A 23,316-nucleotide genomic window follows, 5' to 3' on the forward strand; every position below is an offset into this window, starting at 1 on the left:
TGTTGGTTGATAAAATAGAAGTGTTTCAGATGTTTATAACTTTTGTTGCTATGGTTGATCGATAATTTAATCAAACAACTAAAGTTGTACAAAGTGATAATGATACCGAATTTAATTATTTGATCGATTATTTTTTCGCCATCAGTATTCTGTTTCAAACCTTTTGTGTGGGTACTCCACAACAAAATGGAAAAGTAGAGAGAAAGCATAAACATGTGTTAAAGGAGGTTATTATTATTTATTTAGTTATAACACCAACCAATTAGGGCTCAAACTCTCTGATGAAAGAAGAGTGAGAGAACTCATAGTTGGCGACAAACTGCTTCAGGTAAGCTTAAACAAACTCCAATGTTGTTTTATATATATATATATATATATATATATTGTGCATACATTGGGTGGAAATTCTTTAGTATGATATGTTAGTGTTGAATGAACTAAATTTCAAATTCCTATCTCATTCGGTCAAACAATTTAAAGGCTAATCTAAGTATTTTGTCACGTAGTTATGTACTACAAATAATTTCAGGTTGAACAGAAGCCTCAACTTCTCACCCAAAAATTAATTTGTGTTATAGTGGAGATCCTTTTAAGCTTTACTAGGTCCACAAATTTTATCTTCCACAATGGGGTAAGAGGCTTTGAGAGGATATTCACTTCGCGTGGGTTCTTAAAACTGTGAAGACAAATTCTATTGTTAATTATTATTAAGTATTGATTAATAAGATTTTAGGATAATCATGGATAATGATTGAGAGAGGATGGTTGGAGTGATTGAATTGGTGGCGGTAGTAACATTCTGCAATTCGCTTCTTGGTATGTTATTAGTTCGAATCAGTTACCCCCTGTTTTAAAATTTGTTCTTTTAAATTGTCACATTATAATTCATTTTTTGATATATTGAGATATGTAATTAAATATTAGGTACATTGTATTATATGAATATCAGTAAGTTTATGATATTGGAGGAATTGAGGCTTAACCCTAGACTTGAGTTTTAGGAAATTGATTATAGAGTTGGGTGAGTTATTGGGTTTAGGTTAAACATATATATATTATTGATTTCTATGGACTCGTTTACTTACGAATATTGTATATTTGATAGATTGAAAATGTTCTAAGTTGTTGAAGAAAGAAAAGACATTGGTAAATTAACTTGCTTGGCTTCGGTTCTTCGGTTGAGGTAGGTTATGGTTTATTCTATATCATAAACAGAGTCTTAATAGTGGTTGATAGTCATTGAGTAATGTTATGAAGTTTTCTATGCATTTAATTATTGTGGTTTGGATGATTGATATATTGTTGTAATTGATCTGTAATTTCAAAATCGTGAAATCTATAATCTTAAACTAGCTCTATCAAAAGTGATGTCTTGAATAAAGAAGGCTTGATAAAATATTGTTAATAAAGTAGAAAGTGATAATAAAGAATAATAATTTAATAATATTTGGATCGAATGTCATATTCCGACACGATATATTTGAATTAGATTTCATGTTTTGACACGATATATTTGAATCGTGTGTCACAAGCCGACACGATAAATTTGGATCGGGTATCACATTCTGACACGATATTATTGGATCGGATGTCACGAGCCGACACGATATTATTGAATCGGGTGTCACATTTCGACACGATATTATTGGATCGTATGTCACGTTACAACACACTAATATTAAAGGAAAAATATTAAAATGACTTAATAGTACTCAATCTCAAATAACTCAATCCTAAAAGACCGCGATGTGGAGGCATGAGTCCTCATGTATACTCTTGATATTGTTGATTGGTTACATAACTATTTCATTGTGTTGTCACTTGATCTTAATCTTGTTGTTTGACACATGTTAAATGTTGTAGTTGATTTTCTGTTATTACTTTAGATATATTGATTTTTATTTTGAGTCGGTCGATGATACCTAATCTGTACATATTGTCCTGTATTGACCCCTACTTGTATTTTTTTTATTTTATCTTGTGGAGTGCAGCGAGTATATCATCGACTTCGACTCGACCTTAGCTATAGCCAGTGTCCAGCACATCAGGTTTCAGGGTAAGCTATTCATTCTAGCTCGTGTTGGATTCTTTCAGTCATGACAAGATGTCCTTAGTATTCGGACACGAACTATGTTATTTATTTTATTATAGTGTTTGATATTTCTAGTCATAGTATTTTAGAATTAGATGTCCTCGATGTGATGACTTTCAGATTTTGGGAAACGTTAAGTAGTAGACTCTTGTGTATTGTTATTTCTTACTTTCATAAGTTTGAACTTCCGCAATATTGTCGTGTTTTATGAGTTGAATCGCTAATATAAGTTGAGATTTGTATCATTGATTCTCCCACCTAGAAGGTTAAGTGTGTGTGTCACTCATGGTATATTTTGGATAGTGACAGTATAAAACATGGATAAGAGACCAAACCTGATAACTATTTAAATAATTAAATGACTAAAATCGGTAAGTGTTTAATTAGAGGACTAAAATCGATAAATGTATAATCAAGAAATCAAACCCGATAAATTTTTGAATAATTAAAAATTTTAATTCAATAATTATATAGTTAAAAAATTATTTTAAATCTACTTTTATAGGGAAGGGACTATTTATGACATTTTCTCGAGTAAGTATTAACCTATAGTAATAAATGAAGTCGTGGCTAATTACATTAACTTGGGCTTCTTCGCCGGGTGTAGAAGAAATGTTTAGGGCAGCATGGTAATTTTGAGAATAAACGGAATCAAGAAAAGATGAGTACCGAAAACAGAATAAGCCAAATTTCAGCACTAGAGTTTGGGAAGAGGAAAGAGCAAGAAGACCCACACAGAAGAGTCTCCGTTGCCTCTCTCAGAGTCCTTATGCCTTACTATATCTACTAGGTATCTTTTCTTTTTCCGCCCTTGTCTCTTCAATTAATCAGATAATCTTTGATTTTTCGATTTGTGATTCCTTTTTTTTTTTGTGGACAAAAAGACTGAATTTTTCCCGCTTCTTGATACTGTTGTTTGTTGTTCAGAATTGTTAAGACTAATTAAAGCTTTCTGGGTTTTGATCAGTGGATTGAAATAATGTTTTGACTCACTCAGAGATGATGGGTTTAGGGTCTTTGGGTAATGGTGGTTCCTCATCATCCTTCTCCAATTTATCACCTTTAGCTCCACCTTTTACTGTTGATCGGTCCAATTCCAAATCCGGTTCAACCCAATTGTTGAATTTCAGTGATTCCTCCTATACTGGTACAGTACCATTTGGACAGTCTTGGCAATATGCTGCTGCTGACCCTTCACCGCCTGGATACAATTTTTTCTCTTCAGTTACTGATTCTGTGCCCACAACTTGCAATATGCCTGAGTTTTCCCCTTCTGATTCTGTTAAACCCAGCAGTAACTTTTGGTCAACTTCAAACCCCACTGTTAATGCTTCAACTGACACGTATTCCTTTGGTCATGAGGGATATTATGCCCCTTATCTGCCTTCCATAGTGAGCAATGAACACCCCTCCTCCGCCTTCAATGAACCTTCACTTGATGTTTTGCCTAATTCTGGTAATATCCATGTTGAACACCCCTCGTCGCAAGTTGATTATACCCAGAGCTTGTCTGGTTTGGAATACTCGCATTGGAGTTTTTTTAGTAAAGTGGCTGATGGGATGCAAGATGAGAGGAAGGGAGTTGATGGAAGTTTTTCCTTGGGGAAGGTTAATGCTTCGTTTGGTTACAGGAATTGCATGTCTCAAGGTAATTTCCTTTTGCTCTTATCTGTATTGTTCCAAATTGCAATGTATTCCTTATATCTCGCATTTTTTATCTTTAGAATTTCCGTATTTTCATTGTTCATATATGTTCCATACCATGGTTTGTTTTGAGTATATTACCAAATTGTACGGGTCTTTAATTTGTCTGTTTCAATTTGCTTTCTGAGTGTATCTAACTTTTATTTTATCTGCATTTAGGATGTCAAATTTGACTTGTATGGGTTTAATCATTCATTGTCTTATGCTTGTTGTTGGTAATTATCTTTTTAATTGCTTTCACTACCATAGTACTGATGTAGTCCTTTTTCCCAAAAAAGAAAGAAATCTATTTCATTGATGAGTATTATACTATTCCTGACCTAAAATTTTTCCTCGATTATCAAATCCATTTCAACTTCTTATGTCAATGACAAATTATTCATATCATGGAGTTTAAGTCTTTTACTTCTACGTGTCTGATTCATGCAATTTTATCTCTATGTGCGGTGAGGGTTGCTATATACTTGTAACTAGTTCAAAGTTGAAGCTTAAAAGAAGTATCTGTCGTTTGTATAATTGTCTAAACTTGTTGCAATAATGCAGTCAGATAGAGGCTTTTAATGTCTGTCATTTTGTAGGTAATTCACTTGAAGGTGTGAACATAGCTGGAGAAGATTCTGGTGCTGGAAATTTTACTGATGGTGTATATACTGGGACTTCAAGTATGGGACATATGGATGCCAAGTCATATCTCGCTCAAGAACCAGGCTACCCATCTCTTAACTCAGAAACAACTATGGGTTCAATTCTCCCTCTGTCATGCCAAGTGGGACTTTCTTTAGGGTCTTCTCATAATTACCTGAACTATGAAAACCCTTTTACTCCACATGAGAAATTCTTCCAACCCCTTGATTCTCGTCCCCGTGATACTACATCCACATCAAAATCTTCTCCTGTAGTGGTTATCAGACCAGCACCTTCTGGAAGCGGTTTCTTCGCACCGAAGACAGACTCGCACAAAAATGTGGATATTTGCAAAACTGGGGCTACAAACAGTGAGAAATCAGATGTCTGTGACCTGTTAAAGGGTGAAGAAACTCGGCTACCAATAGATTCTCTGGTCAAAGAGTTTTCCTTGGGCTCAAGCACACTGCCGGACTTTGACAAGATCAAGGACATTTTTTTTGCATCATCATCAATTAACAATCAGTGCTCGACCCGTCCTTGTAGCAGCAATAGCATAGAGATTGCAGTTAAAGAAAGATCTGGATCTCAAGCTCCTTGCGCTAGTGCACCACCTGTGACTTTTGCTGAGAAATGTTCAGATGCTCTAGATCTTCATAACCCAAATGTAGATTCACCCTGCTGGAAAGGTGCTCCTGCTTTTCGTATTTCTCTCTGCGACTCTATTGAAGCTCCAAGCTCATGCCACTTCAAAAGCAAACTAGAATGTTCTGATTTTGGTCAAAGCAATCCTTTATTTCCCCCAGCGGAACATTCAGGGAAAACTTCCTCAAAGAAACTTGGTGAAGAAAATCTGCATAACCATGTATATGCTGGAAATAGTCTGTCTGTTCCTTCAGTAGGCACTGGAAGTAATAACTACATCACAGAAGACCACAGGACCAATGATGTCATAAAAGAAACATTGGTGCCTATGGATCTGTCCAGCAGTGGTGGGATACTTAAATTTTCTGAAGATCTGAACAGGCCTGCCAAAGGATATAATCTACCTCAGTACTCTGAAAATGATTGTCAACTACAATATTCCTGGGGCAAGCACCTTAGTGTTGATGACCACAAATATGGACCCGCAAAGCATAATTTACCGGAGGGTTTTATGCATTCTGGTTTGAACCTCAATGACACATTAGAGGGTGGAGTAGTTGCACTAGATGCTGCAGAAAATGTTTTACGTTCACCAGCTTCTCAAGAAGATGCCAAGCAGGCCCAACCATATCAAATGGGATCAAGTCCAAAGCTGGATGTTCAAACACTTGTGCATGCAATTCATAACCTTTCGGAACTACTTAAATCTCAATGTTTGAGTAATGCATGTCTACTGGAGGATCAAGACTATGACACCCTTAAGAATGCAATTACCAATCTGGGTGAATGTACTGCTAAGAAGATTGAAACAAAAGATACAATGTTTCCCCAGCATGACACTTTTGAAAACTTCAGAGAATCTCGCCGCTTTTATATGGTAAGTCTTTGGGAGAGAACAAACTAGCTAATTTTGTTTTTAGGTATGGCCATTGTGTTCAAATTGTGGAAGCAGTTGCAGTATTGCCATTACTGGTGTGGAATTAAATCCCTCCTTCCAGACCTTAATACTTGTGCGGTCGTGGACTACCTCTTCTCTGCATTGTGGACTATTGGATCCCAATGATCTAATGGTTCCAGATATAATGGACAGAAGAGGAGCTTGCATATGCATTTTTCTTTTATGTGACAATTTTTCAATATTAACAACTTTGACATGATTTCACCTATTTTGTTTGTTAATCAACCTACTTTATCATACAACTGTGCATCAAATTGGTATGCTTCCCTTGCTTGCTTTACTTTCTAAGTCTAATAGAGAAGGATAAACCTAAAGATGGCTTGTGTATCAGTGTTATTGTTGCTGTTAGTTCAATTGTCATCTTTGCCATCTCATGTATATATTTTAGAATGGATGTCTTATATCCATGAAGTGTTGTTGTTTAAATAAGAAAACCTCAATCATTAAGGTACCCTTTTGGCCATTCACTGGGTCAGTCCTGTTTTTGTCTGACCTTTGAATACTTTTAAAATGCATTTCTGTTTCGTATGCAGGAATATGAAACTAAGTTTTAGTATGTCATTTTTCTTATCGAATTAATTGGATTTGTGTGTCAGCTTTAGACTTTTGATTTTGTGTACCTTTGGCCTTTGACTGGGTTAGTCCTGATTATCTTGTTGAATTTTGGGTATTTTCATTATCTGCCCTTCTGTTTTATGCGCGACCGAATGGATCTAAGTTTTAAGTTCTCTGTTTGTACATCGACCTGATAAGCCATGTTTGTTAGCGTAATTTTGTAGATAACTATAATTTTCTCCTCCAGGGCACTGAGACAGGACACTCCCAGTTTATGGAAAAAGTTACTTGGGATTCTTGTGGCCTTGGTAATCAGCCCACGCCTGAAGATAAGAGCAAGAACAATGGTAAGAAAGCTGAGAATTCACCCCTTCTAACTCCTGCAGATGACTTAGGGGATTCAAATGAAGAACAAGTGGTCCAGGTATGCTCTATGTGTAAGTTGTGAAATTATCATTTAAATTTTAGTCTTGTAAATTCAAGTTTTGAAAATGTGACTTCGAAGGAGTTCCAACCATATAGAGTTCTATGTTAGTGGCCTACTAATATGGCAGGCATGCAGGCTATAAAGAAAGTCCTCAATGAGAACTTTCTCTCTGATGAAGGTATGCAGCCCCAAGCCCTTCTTTTCAAGAATTTATGGCTTGAAGCTGAAGCACAGTTATGTTCCCTAAGCTATAAATCTCGTTTTGACCGTATGAAGATCGAAATGGAGAAGCATAAACTCAGCCAAGGAAAAGGTAAAAGCTGTTGGTTTTTTTATTATCTGTGCTGTGACTCTGTTACAGTTGTGGTCTTTATTCTGATTCAGACGTTTCAGTAGATGTGTTTGTTGCCAATAAGATTTTGTGCTTCAAATTTTCTCCAGTCTTAAACCTGAATTCCTCAGTGGCACCTGAAGCTGAAAATGACTCAGCATCAAAGATTACCACCCAGAGTCCCTCTACTTCAAGCAAAAGTGTCCACGTTGACGATTCTGTAATGGAGAGATTCAATATCTTAAATAGAAGGGAAGAGAAGTTGAGTTCATCGTTCATGAAAGAGGAAAATGATTCTGTGAAGGTTGCCAGTGATGCTGAGGATTCTGTTTCGATGAGACTAAATAGCTTAAGGCAACAGGGAAACGACTTCAGTGCATCATTCATGGATGAAAAAAAAGCTTCTGATATGGTCTCCAGTGACACTGAGGATTCTGTTATGGAAAGATTCAACATCTTGAAACGACGGGAAGACAACTTGAAATCATCTTTCATGAAAGAGAAAAAGGATCAGGATGTGGTTGCTAATGATGCTGAGGATTCTGTTAAGGTGAGACTCAACGTCTTAAGACAGCGGGGAGACAACTTGAATTCATCTTTCATGGAGGAGACAAAGGATCCAGATATGGTCTCTAATGATGCTGAGGATTCTGTTATGGCGAGATTCAATGTATTAACACTCCGTGGAGACAAGCTGAATTCACCGTTTATGGAGGTGAAAAACGATCTGGACATGGTTGCTGCTGGTTCTGCAGATATGGAGAATTTTGGATTGATCAAAGGAGAAGTGTCAGAAGATCAGAGAGCAAATGTGGTCATAGAACCTTACTTTTATCATCACAGTATTAATGCCAGTGAAGGATATGACTCTATTGGGTCTTACGCCAATGGTTCTGGATATGATTCCATGAAACAGTTTCTTCTCTCTGTCGCGGATGATCCAGTTGTCCATTCAAATAGGAAGGCCAGACTGGGAAATCACCACTCTTCAGGTTTGTATGATAATTCTTCATCAGATTGGGAGCATGTAGCCAAGGATGAGTATGTGTGACAGCTGATGAGACGTTACTTCGAAGATATTTGATGTTACTATCTCCAGTAGATATATGAATACACTGTATATATTGTAGAGTGGACGGAACTACGTATTCCTATCGTCTGCTTTCTGATACTGCAATATCTTTACTTGGTTGTGCACACCATTTTATTTCTAGCTTACCTGTCTAGTCATTACTATATAACTTAAATTCTGCTCCCACTTGAAGAAAACATGTTTCAGCTAATGAAGAAAACACTCAAGTTCAGGATCCTATATGCATGATTTTATTTATTTATTTTTGCTTATTACACCACTTTTGTCTAAAATATGAATTTGATTTCAAATAATTTGCACAAAATATTTTTAAAAGTGGGCAAATATTATTTTATTTTTTTGGTAGAATATGGTACTACTTAAAAAATAATTGTCCTTCAAGATTGGAGTATTTTTTTGCTAAAAAAAACATCTTTTGTTTCTCAAGTTGTTTATGTAACAAAATTATATTTTACCTGTTTTGCTTACCTGCAACCTTATCAATATTACCAAACCAATTGTCATGATTATCTATTTATAAGTCGAAGAAAAATTATATGTAATTGAACAGTAATATATACATTAGTTTTCTTTTATGGAACTATAATAGGGGGTTAGCATACAAAGATTAAATAATATACACAACACATTTAATAAGTTAGATGTAGTTTGTTCCGTATAAGTGTCTGATTGCTTGTATGTGTTAATTACCATGCAATATATTACTTTTGTTTATGACTTGATAAGGACACCCCACATAATGTGCAAGCTGGATCCTAACTGAATTAAATTACTATCTTATTATTTACACGATATAAATTACCGCGGATGGCTCTTAATATTATCTATTGGACTTAAGTCTTAACTATGAAATTTGTAAGTAATTTCTAGCTAATTCATCATTAAAACGATCCTAGCTAATTGAATTATTTTATAATCTATCGCTATTCGTAGTTAAATGAGACTGATTTTGTTATTTAACCATGAAATTATGTTCGTCGCTAATTCTTCATTTTCTATTAGTATAATTAGATGCCTGTGATATTACCTTGTTTAAAATTTTATTTCAACCATGAGATTAAACTTTAATTAGTGAATAGTGTTTAACTCCAATAAATCTGCAGAATCTCAAGTCACGGGTCCAAGATTTTATTTTCATTCTTGGATTTAAGTTATATATATCATATATGTATGGACGGTGTAAAGAATTTTCTTTTATACTAGCAATGAATATTAACTTGTGAATTGTGATAGTAAGTTAGATTATTATTTTTATCAGATTTTCAATTAATGTTTATAAGTTAAAATTGTATAAATATATTTTTTCCATCGTCAATACATAAAAGTTATACTTTTCTTTGTAAAACCCTTCGATTCATTTTTAAAAAAAAATTGGTGTCAAGTCTTTTATAGTTTACGTAACTCAATGATTATACATTGATTAAAGAAATATAATTAAGAACCAAAAGAAAGAAAAAAGACCCACTTGCAAGCACAATCCACCATAATTAGCAGAAATCTAGTGTTAAATCAATGTCTAACCACTACACTGTATTTTCATGCAAAAAAAGTCAACAAAATGGATTGGATGAGTCAAGCTTGTTTTGTTCCTATATAAACCCTAAAGAAAAAGAAAGATAGAAAATGTATTTACGTGCAATTATAGTCAATCACTGACCAACTCCAGTTGTCCTTAACCCTCCAAAACATTGGGGCATCTTTGGTTACGTATATACTCTCTCCCTCCGATATTAAAATTAGATATACATTTTATTTGTCTAAATTGAAAAATCAAGAAATAATTTATCAGTTAACTTTTAATTTACATTCATTATTAATTATAATTATTTCCCAACACATTGAGTTTATTATATTCAAAGTTTGATATAGTAAACTTACCATTTTATTAATGACTTCCTCCGTTTACTTTTACTTGTTTACTGTACTAAAAATAGATATCCACTCTTGTATCGTTTAGAAAATCACGAGATAATTTATCACCTAATTTTACCCTTATTATTAACCATAATCATTTACCAATGCGTTTTGCAAAGCTTTGAATTTATTATATTCAAAGGGTGATATAGTAGTAAAATTGTCATTCTATTATTATTTCGAACGTGCCAAGTCAATACTGGATAAGTAAAAATAAACAAAAAGAGTATTTATTAAGAAATGTATCAGATCAAACATGAACAAGTAAAAATAGATGGAGCAATTACAATTTTACAGTTTAGTGCCTTCTTACCATGGACTAAAATATTATAGATTCACCAGCGAGATTAGTTATTGTATCAAGACAAGTTAACATTGGGTCCCCTTGATATCCACGGGCTGGACCTATATATTGACATCGATTATTAATGAAGCTACTCAAGCTTACCAAGAAAAAACTAAAGGAAAATGAGTACAAGAATGTTAATGAGTGCACTGATATTCTTGGTTTTATGTGAATGTATGATGTTAGAAGCACAGCTTCAGGAGGGATTTTATGAGAATTCATGTAGTATGGCTGAGTTCATAGTGAAACAAGAGGTTAGAAATGCCTTCTTTAAAGATAAGGGAGTGGCTGCCGGCCTTGTTCGCATGCATTTCCATGATTGCTTCGTTAGAGTAAGTGGTGTCATTGTTACATCATCTATGTATTTTATCTGTTGTAACGGATAACCTAGTTTTATTTTTCATGTTATAATTAATCCCACCTTTTATGAATGGCTATGTATGTATAGTCTAATACACTGTCATCCAGAAAATTAACTACTGGCATTATGGATAGGGTTGTGATGGATCAGTGCTGATTGACTCAACTCCAACAAACTCAGCAGAGAAGGACTCACCAGCAAATAAACCGAGTCTTCGAGGTTTCGAAGTCATTGATAGAGCAAAGGCCCGGTTGGAATCAGTTTGTCCAGGAGTTGTTTCGTGTGCTGATATAGTCGCTTTTGCAGCTAGGGATAGCATAGAGATAGTAAGTATACTACGGTTAGTCACGCAAATAAAGATTTATTAAGTATTGTTTACCATATTAAGTACTAGTCTCTCTAACTTCACGAGGTAGGGATAAGGTCTTCATACACTCTACCATCTCCGGAGCCTATTTATGGGATTTCACCAAGTATATTGTTGTAGTAATACTGTATTAGGTACTTACTAGCACGCTTGAAATTTCTACAGACTAGAGGACTTGGCTATGACGTTCCAGCTGGTAGAAGAGATGGCAGAATCTCATTATTTTCTGAAACAAGAAGTTTGCCCTCTCCTACATTCAACGTTGACCAGCTCACCCAAAACTTCAAAAATATGGGACTCACCCAAGAAGAAATGGTTACTCTCTCTGGTAAGCAGCAGTGTACCATTTCGTTTTAACTTTTATGGACAGTTTACTGAATCTTTGATCTTTGATCTCTGATGTCTAGGAGCACACACCATTGGTCGATCTCATTGCGGGCCCTTCAGTAACAGATTATACAGCTTCAACTCAACAACAAGCCAGGATCCCAGTCTTGATCCTACCTATGCAGCCCAGTTGAAACAGCAATGTCCACAAGGCAGCACGGATGCAAGTTTGGTGGTGCCAATGAACCCTGCAAGCCCAGCTATCACTGATGTAGGTTACTACGCCGATATTCTGGCCAACAGGGGCTTATTTACATCCGATCAAACTCTTCTCACAAATCCAACTACAGCTATCCAAGTAACACAAAATGCTAGGAGTCCATTCCTCTGGAAAAGTAAATTTGCTAGTGCAATGGTGAAGATGGGCCAAATTGGTGTCTTGACAGGCACAGCTGGAGAGATCCGATCTAACTGTAGAGTCATTAATAGCTAAAGAAATGTCATATATATCTGTACTCTAATAGCTGACTACTCCTTTCAGGCTGGAACTTTCACACCACTGTATTGCTCTGCTGCCCTCTTATTATGTCATTTTGTCTCATTTTCAGAATCATTTCATGGAAAGATGTACGACAGACGTGCTCGCATTGAACTGAAACTTCTTTTCCAAACTCTATCGGAAAATTGAAATTGCAAATACCTTCAATCATATGATCTTAAGACATGGTGCTGTTCAGGCAAAATGGAATTCATAAGATATAACAATATAAAAGTTCAAAAACAATCAAAATAATAAAGAAAAGCCCTTCATTTCTTGATATTGGTCATTGAGGTTCTACAACGCACTACTACTCAATAGGGGGTTCACCAATTAACAAGGGCAACAAAAATAGTATGAAAGCATGACTTCCTCCAAGATTCATCATAGAGCACGAATTGAAAGGTGAATACTTGAAAAAACACTTAAGTGGTCAGCTCCATGATGGCACTGACTATGTCTCCATTGTGGGTCTTCAGAGCCTTGACTGCCTTGCTCCTGGACACTCCTGCTTGTGTCATGACCAAATCAATGTCCCGAGGTTCAACATCAGTCTCATCGACCTCTTCTTCTTCCTCATCTGCCTCTGCCGCAGCAGTAGAGCCAGACACATCTGGCTTAGCCATCACAGATCCCATGTCTGGCATCCTAAACTGCTGAGCTGCCTGTGTCTGCAACTGAGAGCTCAAATCCTCAATTTTAGCCTCTCCAAATATGACATATGTCTCAGAATTTGGGCTTTTGAAGACATCTGGCTTTGAGATAAAGAATAAAACCTGCAGTATTGGGATTGAACTGGTTTGCATCAAATCCAAATTCTTTTTAGAAAATATAAAATTCAATAAAAGATGAAATGAAGAATGATCAAGATAATTTACATTTTTGGTCCTCTTAATAGTGACCCTGCTAACCCCTGTAACAGGTTTCATGCCAAGCTTCAACATGGCCTTCCGGCTCTTCTTCTCACTTCTGCTTTGCTTAGAATTGCCACCTGCATCATTTTACACTCATATTCTTCTAAGAATTTAACAACACAAGAATCATACAGTGCGGCATGATTATCTCACACGTCATCCAACCATGTAACTATGTTTAACAGATCGTGTACAATTTTGTGCAAAAGCAAAACGAAAACGGGTCATAAAATAAGTACAAAAAGATAAGTAGCGAGTTCAAAAAAATCAATACTGGTTAGGACTGCACAACACACCAGGAGACATACTGCATGTTGTAGCTAATAATCGAACATAAAGGCATAACATAATTTCATACAATGCTCAAAATCCTGGCAATCCAATAACTAGTCAGACGAATGGATAGCAATAACATCATCCAATGTTAAAAACCTGGCAACCCAATAACATCTATTACGAATTACAAATATAATTAAGTACAAATCAATCATAAACCAATAATTCAGTTTAACTATTCCAGAAAGTCAGTTAACTAAAGCAGCATCCTTTTCTCCTTCTAACAAGTTTTTGAAAAAAAAGTGGCGTTCAGCATTTAACTTATTACTACAATCCAAACAAATGCCAAATAGTTTCAATGCATTAAATTATTAAGCAATGCAGAATCAAAATAGGTCATGCAATCAAATAACCTTCAAAACACCCTCTAAAAGGAATGCCATCGAAATAGATAGATATATAAATCAGAATTTTTTTATTTTTTTTTAAAAAATAAGAACCAGCAGAGTTATACGAAAGACAAAAAATGAGTAAAGAGAAACAAAATTAAACCATAAAAAGGATTAGGGGAAGGGAAAGAATACCTTGGGTGCCATCTTCCTTGTCATCCTCGTCATCGTCTTCAGAATCGTCGGCGTCATCATCGTGATCATCTTCCTCTTTCACGTCCTCCACGATTGGCTCATCTTCCTTAAGCTTCTTCTCTGCTTCGAGTTCTTCAATGACGGGACCTGGCATGGCTGCTTCTTTCTGTGTGATGGAAAGGGAGGAGTTTGAGGATAAAATTCGTAAGCAGGAAGGAGTGTATCAAATGGTGGGGTTTTATCCTAGGGTTCCTCTCTTATGGGCTTCCATAATTAGAGCCCAATATCACCATCAGCCCACTTATACCTTGTCTGTTATCTTCAATACTATTGCTTAAGAAAATGATTATTATGAAATTCAAATCCCTCTTTTTAATCTCAAGACGAAAAAATTTCAATCGACTTTGTGAATTAAGATAATTTTCTTTCCATTTTTTTAATAAGAGGTATTAAAGTCAGATTTTTTTTAAGATCATAGAAAATCTACCATGACCCATTATAAATTGAATAAAAAAAATGATATTACAAAGATCTCTTATATTTTATTTATCAATTTCATGTGTTATTTTTTATCAACTTCATGTAAAAAAAATTATCGATCTCATGTGACAAATATAATACAACTACAAGAACATTATAACAAGTCATAAGTCCGATCTTGTTCTACGGACGATTTGATATGTTTTTTTTTAAAGGTATTTCAGTTTCTATATTTTCGATAGTATGTTTCATGAAATGATATACTAGTATAATTCGGTATTATTCACGATTTTGATTTATTCTTGGATTCCTTCGGCTTGGATGTAAATTTCCTTGTCTTTAAGAGGTAATTTTTTTTGGACAAAATAATAAATCAAAGCATTTTCGTCTAGAAGAAAGGAGACTCTGATTAATCATCACATATGGATTAATGAATTAGAGTGGCATCACTTCTGAATAAATATAGGTAGAAAATTGATAATTTCGATTTATCATTTCTAAAGGAAAGCCGGAAAAATAAGTAGATAAGCGGGAAAAAAGGTGGAATGAGAACGATGCAAGAAACTATATACATTCGCATGTACAAGTTGTTGTTTCATGACTCTAGAACTGCTTTTGTGTGTGCAGTCTTCTAACAATGCAAGAAATAAAAGATCATCACACCCCAATATTCTCAACTTAAACTTCTTTCAAGATTCGACAATGAGGCAGTCTAAGAACATTTCCCCTTCTAATTTTTACATTGTGAGTGAATAGGGATTTTTCACCTTAACACCACCCTATTATGTTGCGTATAAGGTTCTCAAATGGACAGTTTGGGTGGGTTATTGACCTGAAGTGGACTGAATTAGCCCCACCTGATATGTTTTCATTTAACTAACGTGGAAATACTTTATTCAAAACAAAATTATCAAAGAAACCCAAGAAATTTATTATTTCCTAATACTAGTATTTCAAAAAATAACTACAGCTAAAAATGAACTATAGCAACAAAAGAAATGCATAAAAGTAAATATTTTACAGGATGAAGATATTTGTAACAAATATTTCAACCGAAAAAATGAAAAAACAAACAGAAAAATAAAAGCAGCAAGAAAAAAATGAGTAGGGATCGGGCTCTTTCTCTTCCTTTTGGTGCAAACCGTTACTTAATATTGAATACTTAACCATTGGAACACGATGTAGCTTTTTCCGTAGCGCCCCAGTACATACTACTGTTAGTTTGCCTCCAAAAGATCTTCAAAACATACAAAAGGGGGAACTAACAAAAGGTTTACTATACAGTAGTAATAGACAACTTAGTAATACTATTGACATAATGCTTCCTAGTTCCATTTTCCCCAGAAAGTCAGCAACACTGTTTTTGCTAGAAGAAGGGTTAATCAATTAATCACAATTATCCACAAAAATATAATTCCCACACCCCACCACACTTAGAATCGTTCATCGGGAGCCAATGCACGCAAAACAAAAATAAGTAGGGTGAAGAGAACTCCCTCTAGGCAGCTGCATCTGGCATATGTGTGTCTCCCGCCTCAATAGGCGGGATGGGAACAACAACAGCAGGTATAAGAAAAGCAGGAGCCCTATCAGGGGTACAACTAGTAGTAGCAGGAGGAGCATCAACATCAGGTGCATGGGCAGGTGAAGAGGAGGCAGAATCAGGCTTAGATGCTACACTGTCCACGGTGGTGGGTGCGGGGGTTGGGCCAGGCTCATGGGACACGGATAGACCAGCTAAATGATGGGCTAGAATCTCTGAAACCTTATTGGGTAGAGCTTCTAGCGTTAGCAAGATCTGCTTGAAGTTATCTTCCATCATCATTCTAATATCAGCAATCTCCCTTTCAATATTAGCCAACTTCATCCTAATTTCAGCCAATTGCTCCCTAGTCGGCTCTGCAATTTCGAAATGCATGCTCGTGTGGGTCAGTTAATCGAAATGCAAGTTCATCTATTTCTCTTTCTTACAAACTTTTCAAAACAGAGGGGCACTGAGCATTTAATTGTTAAAACTCCCAAAACAGAACACCAAATAGTTTCTATTTATCCACAAAGGGTAGAACTTTCAAGGAATTAACTAAGCGTGTAGCAGCAATATAACTAATGCAATCAAAAACTTCCAAGTCTTGAAATACCGCAGGATATCTCTTAAGCTAGAGTTTGGCAATAAATTTTAAAATTTATCTTCAAATGTCTGTTTGAGCATGAAATTTGATCTGAAATGTGCCAGTTTTTGGAACTTCCACTCACAAAACTTCCAAGTAGAATGCATGGCCAAACAAACTCATATTTTCAAATTTCAACTTCAAAATCTATGGCCAAATCGAGCTAAAAGGAATAGATATTTCACAAAATGAGAGGTTCATCGACAGACCATATTTAAACCAGCATACTTTAGACAATGCAAAATTTGAATAGCAAGATGCAGAATGAAGCTCTACAAGGAGTACCTTGGGCGTCATCTTCCTTGTCATCGTCATCGTCAGAATCGTCGGCGTCATCACCTTCGTCGGAATTATCCATGTCATCGTCTTCTTCCACGATCCAGTCATCCTCCTGAAGCTTCTTCTCGGTTTCGACGATGAGACCGGGCATCGCTGCTTGGCTTTGTCGAAACGAGAAGGAGAAAGGGAAGGGAAGGGGTTTTCACTTTTCCAGTGTTTTGAGATTAAATTCGTACGCCGGAAGATATTTACTTTACCAAAGGTTATGGTTCCTATATATGGACTTGTTAACTAGAGCCCAATTTCATCGGCCCACTTATACCTTGCCTCTTCTCCTTAATAGTAGGAAACATTACCTAAATACATTAACTTTTTTTATCATATTTTTTAAAAAAAATTATCATTTAAAAAAATAATAAAATTTTTTATTCTCTCCTATTCTCAGATACATTATTTTTACGCGATGTATTGATCGTATACATTACTTTGCGTGATGTATCGGGACGTCAGATACATCACTTTACGCGATGTCTCATTCGGATGCATCACTTTATGTGATGTATCAAGACGTCGGATACATCATTTTACATGATGTATCGGTTGGGTACATCACTTTACACGATGTATTAGTCGGATACATCACATAAAGATTTTGGAATGTATTTGGATTTCACTAAATTTAAGAATTTTTTGTAATTTGAAAAAGAATAGAAATAGAATATAATTAGTTGTTAATACTATGAAATTTGTGTAATCCTTCCATAGGAATATTGCATAAGAAAATGAATTATGAATTTATACACAGAGTTCAATATTTAAGTTTTTAAGAATAAGAGTGCACTATTGCTCTTAAGATAAAATCTAAGAAAATTATGGTGACAATGAGTTTGCGAGCAAAAGATAAATAATTACATTATCAATAAAAATGTCATTAATTTATAATTATACTCGATGAGACTTTATATTTCAAAAATAATTTATAATAGCATCATTACTTACAATTATAAATACTTTGCTCTTTATCTAACAAACTAAACAGCCATTTAAAAATTCTTCACTAATGCTATTACGCAAATCATGAGTATTTTCAACAATTATAAATACCTTGCGCTTTATCTAATAAACTAAACAGCCATTTAAAAAAATTTCACTAATGCTATTACGCAAATCATGAGTATTTTTAATGACTTATTTTTTATTTAAAATGATAAAGAAAAAGAAATTAAAAGAAATAAATGAGAGAGATAAAAATAAACATTATCCCAAAATAAGAATATATGTACGAACGACCCCTCCTCTCTCTAGACTTGTTAACTAGAGCCCAATTTCATAAGCCCACTTAAATATATATATACACACACATCAATACAGAATATATCGATCAAAAAAATGTGTAGATAATGTCTATTTCAATTATATTAGTAAACTAGTTGGTGGAAGGGTACATTTACTAAGTTTCCTAAAATGAATGTTGAAGTCCAAGTCCTCCCACCCCATTCTCTCTGGTTCATTTATTATGTTTATTAAAAATAACTTGTCAAAAATAATTGTTATTTTACAAAATCAAAACATAATTAATTATTAATGTTTTTTTATCTCTACTTACACTTTGTTCGGATGGTTGTTACGTATTGTTTCATAATGTATCATATTATTTTATATTATATTGTATTGTGTTGTATTGTATCGTACTATATTATTTTAATGAATATAGTGTTTGGATAGATTATATCGTTCTACATCGTTACATAATGTCACACATTCATGATTTTGAATGATAAACTTACAAGAAAAGTAGGGTACGGAATAAAACTTTTATGAAAAGGTAAGGTAAAAGATAAAATATAATTATTAAATAAAAAATAAAGACAAAATGAGAAGAAAATATTAAGGTAACAATGCGATCATACCAAATCGATCATTACATAAAATAAGTCTTTTCATCGTTAATTACCTAATAATGAATTTAAACGATACGATACAATAGAATTTAAGTAAATATCAAACCAAACACTATATTTAAACAAATAATACAATACATTACAGTGGGTAACAACCATCCAAACAAGTGTTAATAAATATAGAGAGATCGACATAGTGACAAAGACATCAGTATTAAATTGAGATTTAAAAAAATTAATCCATTTACTATTTTAATTAATATTTTTTTATAGGTGCGTGCAAAAGTAAAATAGTGTTGGATAACAAAATGGTATTGAAGTTAAGAGTGTTTATTTTTCTTCTTCTTTTCCATTTAGCCCAATGCAAATTTAATCTATATTACAAGGTTGTTAAACTGTTACACTAAAATATGTGACGAAGTTTGTCACGTATCCACCTAGCCACCAATATATAATCACTGGAATGTAGTACGACCTAATTAAAGAGTAAATTTCTTAGATAATCACTCCTGTTTGGGAAATTGTCCAACAATATCATTTTTATTTTTTCTAGGATCATAATATCATTAACTATTCTTAATTTTCTTATAATATACTCCTATCTCCTAATGGAATGCCATGTCACATTATTCTTTTTTTAAAAATATTTTTTTTAACAATACAATAAAAGCTTGTTTAATGTCTCTATAATCAACTCTTTTTTTTAAAAAAAATAAAGGACCTTACCCAAGTATCTCACCCCTCGTGGCGGTCAAGGGTTGAGTCGAACACCCCCAAGCCTTAACATAATATAAACAACAAAAGTACATGAAGGGGGGCATAGACCTTACCTCTAATCCTATGATGGTACATGAGTCGACTAACCTACTATGATTTGTCACCTCATCTCTCGATACAATACAATGGTCCCGAGGTAGCTATGCACATATGAGAGGACTCCTCTCAATACAAAGTATCTAGGAAAGCGTTAAACAAGGGAGACTTTCCCCTTTACAAGATAATCGTAGCTAAGATTCTTCAAAAGGTTATAACTATCAAGTAGGGACAGCCAGTGTGAAGCACCAAAATAGGAAAGTAGCAAAGGAGAGCTCATGGTGGTTGCTTGATCCTCTTGAGTTGTCTTAGTCTGAAATTAGACATTCCAACTTTGTCTAATCAAGATTGGCTCTTGCTTCTTTGGGAAGCTCTTGCTTGTGAAGTAAATTTCTGGATTGGAGCATTTGTGACTGTGTTTAGACAGTGTATCAGCTATAGAGTTAGCTTCTCTATAGGTATGATTGCACTTGAAGTTCTGGAAATGGTGAGTGATGCTCTACAACTTGTACAGGTGTTCCTTAACAGACCAAGAGGCCTTGACTTGCTGTTTGATCCATCTGATGAGCATCTTAGAGTTGAATTCTAGGATTATATTAGTATATCCTAGTTGAAGACACAAAGACAAGCCAAAGATAGCAGCCATTATCTCTGATTAGTTGTTGGTGCCTTCCCCAAAAGGGTCTGAATATGCAAAGATAATATCACCCTGACAGTTTCTGAGAAGTCATCCCCCTTCAATTCTTCCTGGATTATCAAGTGCACTCCATCGGTCTTAAGTTTCACCATGTCTTCAGATGATTTCCTTCAATACACTACAATAACTTTGATCTCATGGGAGCATTTGTCAATCAGAAGGACCAGTTCCTTCCAACATGTTAGCCACTTAATATAAGGGAAAGCAGTTTTCAGTAGGTTGAAGGTGTCTTTGGCTATAGAGAATTTCACTCTTGCAAGGTTAGATTATTTTCCACCATATTTGGAAGCACACCTATTCTTTCACAAGTTCCAACATATGAAGATATGTGTGGACTGAAGAATAAGTTTTTGCACATTATTTTTATATTTCGTAGACCACCACCTCATTACGAAGTATCTTAGAGATGTGTATAATTTGTTAATACCTAAAAGGTCAGAAAACATACTCTGGATGTGTCTGGCAAAGTGTCCATTAGCAAAAATATGATCAATAGTGCCTTGGCCAGGTCTGTAGCACCAGTAACATTGAGTTAGAGACTGTCCAAAACTAATGAGCTTTTCATTTGTTGGTATCTTACTTCTAAGAGCTCTCTATAGTAGAAAAGAACATCTAAAAGAAATCAGGCTATGCCAAGTCTGAGTATTGATCTAAGTCTTATTTCTTTTTTCCCTGATGAGCTCCCATGCAGAGGAATAACTAAATTCCCCATTGCTATTAGGCTTCCATGAAGGTTGATCAAACTTGTGAGGATGATAGTTGATGTGAGTTCCAAGAATGGTAGGGACAAGATGAGGATGAGCTTCATGAATGATCAAGTCTACATTTCATTGGCCATTGATCAGGAAAGAAGATACTTTAGTATTGTTCAGTCTACTACTTACAGGTCTGAAATTTGCTAAGGGACCAATACCTAACCAATTATCCCACCAAAACAAGCATGAACCAGACTGAATTTGCCATTGGATATGAGGTTCAATTTTGTGCTTGTTCTTCATTAGGTGCTTCCAGATCAGTGATTGTCCAGTATGCCATTTTTTGGTAATAGGATTAGACCTTTGACAATACTTGGCTTTGAGGAATTCACCCCATAGGGTGCTCTTAGTTCTGAAGATCCATCATTGTTTGTATTGGAAAGACTTAGCCACATCTGATATTTATCTCACACCAATACCTCCTTCATCACGAGGATAACTTAGATTCTTCTAAGAGGACAAATGGTATTTCCTCTCATTTTTCCATCCCCAAAAGAAATTTGCGGTGATTCTCTAAATTTGTTTGATGGTAGTTTCAGGTAGTTTCAGGTGGGGAACTAGCTGAAAGAAAATGAATAGGGAGGGCTTTAATGACATGTTGAATCAATGTAACTCTTCCTCCATAACTCAGAATTTTGGCTTGCCAACCAGTTATCCTAGCTACAACTTTAGCAATAAGATTAGAGTAGTAGATGATTTTTTGTCTACTTATGTAGAGAGGGCATCCCAGGTAAGTGATTGGGCTGTTTTTTTGTTTGAAACATATGGCCTTCTTGATTCTTGTCATAGTAGAATGAAAAGCATTAGCAGGTACCATGAAGTGGCTCTTGTCTCTATTGAATAGCTGGCCTGAAATATTCTCATAGGTGCGTAAAGTCTCCATGATGAGCTTCAAAGTATGAATTCACCTAGATGAAAAGATGATTACATCATCTGCAAAAATGAGATGATTAATTTGGGGGCCCTATTTTCCATAAAGAAACCATGGTACTGAGGATGTTGGTGTAGATTGTTCATGAGCCTAGAGAGGACTTCAGCACCAAGAATAAACAAAGCAGGGGAAAGAGGATCCCTTTGTTTAAGACCTCTTGTGGAATGGAAAAAGCCATGTCTTGATTCATTAACAATGATAGAATATCAATTGTCAGACATGATTCTCCATATCATGTCAATGAAAACTTCCTCAAAACTCCTTCTTCTCAATACTAGACAAATATAAGACCAAGATACCTTATCATAGACCTTGACCATGTCAAGTTTGTCAAGTTTTAGGTATTCAATTGAAGCATTTACCCCATTCTTGAATTTTATAAAAGGTAAATCAAAGTTTAAATTAAAATTAACTAATATTTATTATTTATTAATCAATATTTTCAAAAATTAATTATAAGTAAAAAATATAAGTAAATAAAATTCACAGACTAATTTACTAACAAAATTATAGAAAATAATATTTTGCATCGAAATTGAACTATAGGTTCCATCTTGTAAGAGTTCTAATGCATAGTATTTATTTAAAAGAGTCTCATTTTTATATATTTTTCCAACCGTATCATTCTTCTCTAACTTGAATATAAAGATACACTTTTTTGAATTAACAAAAAAATTGAATTTAAAATAAAATAAAAAAATAAAATATATGAATTTCGAATCAATATATTATGCACTTTTGTAATAGTAGTGTATTACTTGGGTATGAAATGCATAGATTAATCACGCGTTAAATTTGTATGTTCATGTTTGTATTATAGTAATTATTAATTACTCTCTCTATTTTAATTTATTTGTCCTATTTTAATTTGGCAAGAAATTTAAGAAAATGATTTTCTTTTTTAAATATTGTGATTTTAAATCAAACATATGTCAAATATACTAAAATATTTTTAAATTTTGTGTCTTAAACATGTTATGTGGAAGATTTAAATTAAAAAATTGATAAAAAAAAAGAGATATTTTTTTAACAGACTAAAAAAATTAGAAAAAATAAGTTGCAACAAATGAAAGTATTTGATTTTTGTCCAAGGTAAATAATCAAAAACAAAGATTTATCTTGATAATAGTTTAACGGAATATAATGTATAAATAAAAGTGTAGCTTATCATATATATATATATATATATATAATATTTTGATATCATAACCAAAAAATTGTATACTAATAATATTA

The 23,316-nt window shown here is 34.3% G+C and overlaps 4 protein-coding genes across 4 annotated transcripts; 2 read left to right on the plus strand and 2 right to left on the minus strand.

The window, feature by feature from the left end:
* Window positions 1-2,731: 2,731 nt before the first annotated feature.
* Window positions 2,732-8,648, plus strand: LOC129893786 (uncharacterized). The gene is made up of 6 exons (XM_055969168.1): window positions 2,732-2,882; window positions 3,060-3,740; window positions 4,375-5,942; window positions 6,826-7,002; window positions 7,141-7,318; window positions 7,447-8,648. The coding sequence occupies exons 2-6, from the start codon at window positions 3,092-3,094 to the stop codon at window positions 8,385-8,387; spliced, it is 3,513 nt and encodes a 1,170-aa protein (XP_055825143.1). The 5' UTR covers window positions 2,732-2,882; window positions 3,060-3,091; the 3' UTR covers window positions 8,388-8,648.
* Window positions 8,649-10,781: 2,133 nt separating this feature from the next.
* On the plus strand, window positions 10,782-12,354 carry LOC129894938 (peroxidase 5-like). Its single transcript, XM_055970534.1, has 4 exons — window positions 10,782-11,021; window positions 11,185-11,376; window positions 11,583-11,745; window positions 11,825-12,354. The coding sequence occupies exons 1-4, from the start codon at window positions 10,812-10,814 to the stop codon at window positions 12,235-12,237; spliced, it is 978 nt and encodes a 325-aa protein (XP_055826509.1). The 5' UTR covers window positions 10,782-10,811; the 3' UTR covers window positions 12,238-12,354.
* Window positions 12,355-12,534: 180 nt separating this feature from the next.
* Window positions 12,535-14,279, minus strand: LOC129894939 (nascent polypeptide-associated complex subunit alpha-like protein 2). Its single transcript, XM_055970535.1, has 3 exons — window positions 14,057-14,279; window positions 13,161-13,273; window positions 12,535-13,058 (listed from the first exon to the last, which is right to left on the minus strand). The coding sequence occupies exons 1-3, from the start codon at window positions 14,208-14,210 to the stop codon at window positions 12,708-12,710; spliced, it is 618 nt and encodes a 205-aa protein (XP_055826510.1). The 5' UTR covers window positions 14,211-14,279; the 3' UTR covers window positions 12,535-12,707.
* A 1,164-nt stretch (window positions 14,280-15,443) lies between these two features.
* On the minus strand, window positions 15,444-17,232 carry LOC129895139 (uncharacterized). The gene is made up of 2 exons (XM_055970797.1): window positions 16,990-17,232; window positions 15,444-16,435 (listed from the first exon to the last, which is right to left on the minus strand). The coding sequence occupies exons 1-2, from the start codon at window positions 17,132-17,134 to the stop codon at window positions 16,035-16,037; spliced, it is 546 nt and encodes a 181-aa protein (XP_055826772.1). The 5' UTR covers window positions 17,135-17,232; the 3' UTR covers window positions 15,444-16,034.
* Window positions 17,233-23,316: the final 6,084 nt, after the last annotated feature.

This window comes from Solanum dulcamara, chromosome 7 (assembly GCF_947179165.1).
Source record: "Solanum dulcamara chromosome 7, daSolDulc1.2, whole genome shotgun sequence".
Classification (NCBI taxonomy): Eukaryota; Viridiplantae; Streptophyta; class Magnoliopsida; order Solanales; family Solanaceae; genus Solanum; species Solanum dulcamara.